This window comes from Merops nubicus, unplaced genomic scaffold, assembly GCF_000691845.1.
Source record: "Merops nubicus isolate BGI_N331 unplaced genomic scaffold, ASM69184v1 scaffold14644, whole genome shotgun sequence".
Taxonomy (NCBI): Eukaryota; Metazoa; Chordata; class Aves; order Coraciiformes; family Meropidae; genus Merops; species Merops nubicus.
In genome coordinates this window covers 1-6,878 of record NW_008604987.1, presented here as the reverse complement: position 1 = coordinate 6,878, position 6,878 = coordinate 1, and the positions used below count along the sequence as shown (strand labels likewise).

At 38.3% G+C, this 6,878-nt stretch overlaps 1 protein-coding gene across 1 annotated transcript in view; it reads left to right on the top strand.

The window, feature by feature from the left end:
• RTFDC1 (replication termination factor 2 domain containing 1) overlaps positions 1 to 4,607 on the top strand; it is a gene marked incomplete at both ends in the record, with an annotated part of 18,016 nt that extends 13,409 nt beyond the window's left edge. Inside the window, one exon of the mRNA XM_008939204.1 lies at positions 4,494 to 4,607. Coding sequence (XP_008937452.1) covers positions 4,494 to 4,607 — 114 coding nt within the window. The remainder of the gene's footprint in view (positions 1 to 4,493) is intronic.
• Between the last annotated feature and the right edge of the window lie 2,271 nt (positions 4,608 to 6,878).

Here is a 6,878-nt window from a genome sequence, read left to right as displayed (position 1 = left end):
TCAGCAGGATTCAGACAGCATTCTTCATTCTGTCGCCTGTGTGGAGATCTCATGTAAGTGAAAGGGATTAAACATTAACATGAATGTTTTCATTTAAAACTTCATCTGGCTTCCCACAACGCTTAGCATATTTATTCTGCAGTAATGCTGTTCAGCTTCAGAAATGTCCCATTTCACAATAATGAAAGAAAACTTGAGCTTCTCCAAATTCTATTGCCACGTTTTCTGAGACAGCCTTTAAAGGACTGAAATCAGACTTTCAAGTCTGTAGAGTACATTGCTGATGATTATAAATAGTATTGCTTTACCTCGGAGGCTTTAACCTCTGCACTGCTAACGGAGCATGCTGGGGAAAGGAGCCCTCTCCTCCTCCTCCTCCTCCTCCTCCTCCTCCCCCCCCAGTTCTTAACTGTTTGCTTGCTGAAACTTTCCAATTTCCAGCAAATAAGTACAGCAAAGAATTGCCTCTGGTCATTTCTAGCTGGAAGACTGAAAGATAATAAATGAAATATCTCCTTCCGAAACTGAATGTTTACTGTGTTACTGCTTTTTGAAAGGTTCTTGGGGTTTTTCATAAGTGAAAAGTTTGCAGCTTAAATTTACTGGAATTAGGAAGCTTTGGGGTTCTGGAAATGAGTGAGAAGGCTGGTGTATTTTGGTCACATTCAGATAAAAATAGCATCCTGGTCAGAAATAAATAGCGAGAAAACCTCAAAGAAAATTAAGGCACAGCTGCAGTTATGGCAGATAATATTATCATTGAATTTAAGGGGAGCTCTCTAAATAGAGATTTCTGCTTGGACAGTATCGTTAGAGTAGGTGCTACAACTTCTGAGTGAAATTTCCCATTCTGTGAACTAGTATGCAGAAGACTGTTCCCTCTTCCCAAGTTACCATTTACTCTGACCCATTAGGGTGGCATAAGCAAGAATTGTGCTCATCAAATCTTACACTATGAACTTCGGATGAAGAGTATCTGAAACTGTGGTTTTAGTTAAAGATTACTATATGTTGTAACAGTTAACACATGACCTTGTGTGGCTGGTAAATGAAGGGTGATATGGTCCTTTTTTGAATAGGGTGTGTGTTCAGTCCCCTGTCTAAATACTATCCTGTTCAAAGAGGGACAGCCAAGTTGTGGGCATGCATGTTCCATAATCTGGTGGGAGCGGTTTTGGAAAAGTATTCATGCCTTTATGCATTTTCTAGTAACAGTCAAATTTAGCAGGACTGCAGGAGTTAACTTACTGTTTATAATTTGGGAAAGAGGTTTCAGGAGTCTCATAAGACATTAAACTGCAACATTGCAAACAATTAGGTATTAAAATGTATTTGCTCATTGTTTATTTTAGTGATTTAAGACTGGAGTAGTCATGGATTAAATGCTGTACAAAAAAAAAAAAACACTGTCAAAAGCAGTTAACAGAAAAAACATGGTACAACCATTGTCTTATGTAACTGAAACTTAAGAAATGGTAAACTTTAGAATTTAGGAAATCATCTTAAAATAAGATTTCATTTTTATTTTAAAAATTGTGCATTTTATTCTATAAGAACGATAAGCTATCCTACTACATTAAAATGCTTGAAATTTAAAAGATCTTCATTGCTATTTATTTCTTTAAAGTTTAAAATTACATTTATGCCTAAGCTAATGTCTTTTAGAGCTCATAATACCTTTATTGTTCTGAAGATTTTAAATCTTTGCATTGTCTTTGGTTTTGATTGTTTGTGAAGTGGTTTTGTGTGTGTATGTATATACACATGGGATTTGTAGGGTGCATAAATGTGAGCGTCAGACTCTGAAGACTTTTTGATGGTATCTCTGCACCCTTTAAATAATTCCTTGATGCAAGCATGTTAAGCTATTTAAACATAAACAGTTTTGAACACAATTTTATAACTGGACCCCAAAGGGGCTTTTAGACAAAAATCAAGCTGCTTGTCCAGCATCTCCTTCAGTTAACATCCCACTCTTCTTCAGTTACAGACAGAGTCTTGCATTCAGATCTGCAAGGTGCTGTCCAAATGCTTTTGTCTATTTCAGAACAGCTTTCAAATTCTATCTCCTTTAGGACTCCCTTCTATTCACGGTACTGCAAAACCATCAAGGAACTACAGGACGTACTTGCATATGTATTTGAAGTCTCAATCTGAACAAAGGAGCCCCTGTGATAACCATAAAAAAAAAAAAAAAAATCTGCCCCAAAAGACCTTAATCTGAAGGAACAATCTTTCTGAATTTGCAAAACCAAATCTTTCTGCTTTTCTCAACATTTCAAAACGTTGAGATTAAAATCTTCCCTTTTTTGCATGACGGGATAGTGGGCTTTTTAAAAAATCAGAATTAAAGCTTTGCATCCAGCAGTACCTACGATTAAAAAATGTTTGATGCAGATGTATGATGCAACAACAAATTGTACCTACTGGAGTCAGTGAAAGCCAGGAAGGTGGAGTTGGTTCTCTGCCTGTAACGTGCTGTAGTGAAAGTACATTTAGAAGGGTTTGGTCTCTGTTACATAATCTGGTTATTGTCATGGGGAAAAAAAAAATCATCTGTTTCAGTGAATGGAAAGAGGATACTGTCTTTATTTCCCCATTTCTTGTAAATACTTTTCATTTTAGAGTTGTTCCACCTGTGTTTCCCAGCTGGGAACCTGGATTTACTTGCTTTTGCAAGATGCAATATTTATTGAAATTAGGGTCCTTTGACACTTGTACTTGGAGGAAATTTCCACTTACTTTTGTGTGCTTAACAGAAATTACTTTGTAAATGACTGCCTTGGAGGAGAGTGCCAGTCTTTCATGCTGTATTTGGAATACAGCACAGTAGAAATGAATGTGTAGGGCTTCTTTAGAATCAAGACAGCTGCCAGTTGTTCCTGCTTCACTGTGAAGACTTCATTGTCTGTCTTGATTTTGTAGAGTTCTTACTTGGAAGTGTCTGAGATTATACCAAGCTTGTATTTCTAACACTACCACATTGAGCAGCAATGGAAAAAATTGGGCTACTCACCCATTTCTTGTGTATGACTTATTATTCTCTCTGACTTAATAAGCATCTCCATAACCCTTGCTTTTGCTTCATATCTCTCTGACCATTTGTGTTCAGATTCATTTTTTAAACTGCATTTATCAGCTGAGTAGACTAGTCAAAGTACTGTCCATATGTCCTTTCATTTAATTCCTACTGCAAATACATGAGTAACCTTTATAACCGTTTATAAAACAGAATAGTAATGACAGAGGCAGGATTATAAACCAATCTTGAAGATTAACAAAAAGCTTCTGAATTTAACGAAATAACAAATAAACAAGCAGAAAAAAAAAAAAAAGAACTTGAGAAAAATACAGTCAATGTGCTGGCTTCACCAAATGATTGAAAAATCTGTGCAGTGAAACATCTGTGTCTGCAGCCAGCAAACAAATGTGGGATTACGTGAAGCACATTACATGCATTACCTGGATTAATTTATAAATGTACTTTGAAACTTGGAAGTGTTTAATACATCAGATGAAGGACAATGAGATGGCAAGGCTGGGTAAATGAATAATGCTGCTCTTACAATGCCTTTTTATGCCCATAGTAGTTTAAAAAATAAGTTATTATTTCTTTAAAACAGACATTCAAGCAAAATGGGTGTTCCTCTCTAGCTGTTCAGGAGAAAAGTTCCCTGGTGCTGTCTGTTCTACGTGTAGAGGAATAACACCTTTGATGCTGTTCCTAGTCAGTGTAAAGGAACTCTTCCTATCAGTTGTTGTTTCTTGTTTTTACTATGTTGAAAGACAAATTCTAGAGCAGAATGGCATCATGATTAGATCTTAATCAAATGCATTCATAAATAAAAAAATCAGAAAGTACCTTAGTGGTTTGGGTTTTAGCTGTGGGGTTCAGAAAATTGAGTAGATGGGTTCTAGTTTTGGCTACTCAGTTTAATCTAGTTACTGTACATTTAGTGCCAATAAAATGAGGAACCTGTTGAGAGAAAATATAGAATAGGACCTTTTTTTTAAAGAAAAAAAACAGCTAGTTATTAGTGTTGTTTATAAAGGACTGATGTTGAAATAAATGCACAATTTCCATAACCCTATTGCATGGAATAGGGCTTTGAAGAAGAGCAAAATATTTTGATATTTCTGAAATTCTTTTAGTATTTGCTGTGCAGATTGATATGTGATCTGCTTTTAAGTGTGCTTACCAAAGTTCACAATTCAGTAGTATGATGAGTATTCTTTTCATGAAAGATGCTGTCAGTCAGGATTATTTTGCTCACTGGTAAAAATGACTGAGACTTTACACTTGAGAATTTCGATGAGAAGATGTGTTGGACGGTATTAGAAGGAACTATTGGAAAAGACAGAGCAGGAACGGGAAGGACTGGAGAGCTCTCTTGGAGAGCTTAGACACAGTGTTAATTCCAACAAAGGGTCAGCAGCATAGAAATCTTGAAAAAAATCCTAACTTGATCTCTTTTTTTTTTTTTTTCTTAAAGTGCGGTGTTCCCTTCCAAGAGGAAGATGTGATTGTCCTGAATGGTAATAAAGATGATGTGGAAGTATTGAAGAAAAGAATGGAGGACAGAAGACTTAAAAGTAAACTAGAAAAGGTAATCTTTTTATATACTGTGTAAAACAAAATTGGAAGAATTCTCGTCTGTAATGCAGTCTGCTCTTAGATCACATAGCCTTGTCTGCTACTCTTTATGCAGACTGGAGGATTTACTGAGGAAACTGTGTTCTACCCAAGTGCAGCTGTTGAAAGTAATGAGGTTGTGTGCATATTTTGCTAATAGCATATTGAAGTTTTTTGTACTGACACCTTTTTTGAGTAGCAGACAGAGCACAGGGCTCTGAAAAACCAGAGAATTTGATGCTATGGGTAAAATGGACAGTGTGCCAGCTTTATTGTAGGTTCTTCTCAAAACAAAGAGCTTGTGTTAGTTAATTCTAGTAACGAGCAAAATCTTACCTGTATTTCATATGGTAGTTCCTTGATCTCCAAGTACCCTCCACTGTCAGCAACATGATACTGGGATCTGTAGGTTCCTGCCTCGTAAGACCACTGTTTGGAACTTTTGTCATGCTTTGTGGCTCTTACAGTGCTGAGTGGTTACTGTCAATGCCACCTCCCACCATACTGTTGAGGTTGTCGCATTTTTTTTTTGGTGGTTGTTGTGGTTTTTTTTTTCACCTGACCAGGCAAAATGCCATAGAAATAGTCATCGTAGCTCTACTGTGTAATCCACTATATAATATTACTCTGTGAAGTAGTAACTACTGAAGTAGTATTGCACTGTCAAATGACAACAGTTCTGCACATGGGATTTTTTTCAACGTTCCTGGTTTTTTTTCTGAGCTGGCATGGCTATTCTGGAGATTGACAAAGCAAGCAAAAACTTTAGTGTTGACTCAGTTCAAAGTACAGACAGATTTAGTGGAATCTCGAGGGCATGAATCATTGTCTGACACTTCCAGCAACTGAGACTTTAGATTGAGGTTGATCGTCTCACCCCTATTCCTGCACTTAATTTTGTCTGCCTGTAGGACTAGATTGCAGGCAAAAGTTTTCCTAGATTGTTTTGAGACAAATACTTGTTTACTTAACAGTGAGCATATGATCCCTTCTCATCATAGGATCTGTCTTCATCTGTGCCAGTAACAGCATCTCTGGGCATGGGCAATATGACAAAGTGATGGTGACCCAGGGAAATTCTGCTGTTCTGTTTCCTCTCTGCTCATAGCCTCTGCACTTAGTGTCCTAAAGCTTCTGGCATAAGAGCAGTACTGTAAATATTATGCTGTCTCTTCAGATGTTTGGGGTTTTTCTTCAGTACTTGGCATGTTTGAAAAAATTTGAAGATAATTTGATGATAGACTATTGCAGATCTCAGTAGATGAGTTTCATCAGCCCCCACAATACTTATCGTTTGCACTCGATTTTCATTAGAAAGGTGGCCCTAACAAAGCACCTATAGCTTTGATTCAAATAATTTGGAGTAGTCCAGAAGTAGTGCTATCCTCAACTTCTGCACAACAGAGAAGGACCACCTAAATGTGCTGAGGACTTCTGTTTCTTACACTGTCAGCACAGTCACTCTGGTGACTGGAGGAAATCATGCTTTGGGCTCTGTATGCTTTAGGTGAATATGCAAATTTTGTTTGTTTCGTGGAGACTTGCATTACAGGCAGGTACAGTATTTGCAAATCTCACAGCAGGCTTTTTGCATTTCATCCTGAAGGTCTGATGGTTTTGTGCAGTACTGCCTTGCTGCACCAGGGGATCATTTTGCAGCTAGAACCAGTCTCCTCTGCTGTCACTGGCACTGTTTGTAACTAGGGCTCTGTTGGTGCGGCTGTTCAGTTCTTGGCCTCAGTTCCTTCTTTCAGCTAGGGGAGCAGCCTAAGTGAACCCACTGTATTTGAAGCAGGAGCCACATTTTCTTTGTACCAATGAGACAAAGCTTAAGGAAGACACAGATAGCACAAGGATAAAAATTTAGTCAAGCTCAACTGTGCCGTATGTACCCGTGACGATATATGTATAATATAGAGCCATTAGGTATATATAATACATATGCATACATATATTTACAGAGATATCATAATTCAGATGCCAGATACTGGAAGGTAACTTTTCTTTTTAAGTCTGCCCATGATAACAAAGGTGGAAGGGCCCTGGAAAGCACTTTTTCATTTTCGCTGAAGGACACCAGGAGAGCCACCAGCTCCTGCGGTGGGGCATGGGGCAGGGAAAGAAAGCAGCACACGCAGCGGGTTCGGGGAACGGGAATTTATTCGTTGTCGCCTCTGCTGTCCTCTCGGCGGCGCGGCGTCTTGCGGGGCCGGGGCGAGTCCTGGGGGCCGGGGGCCCTCCTCTT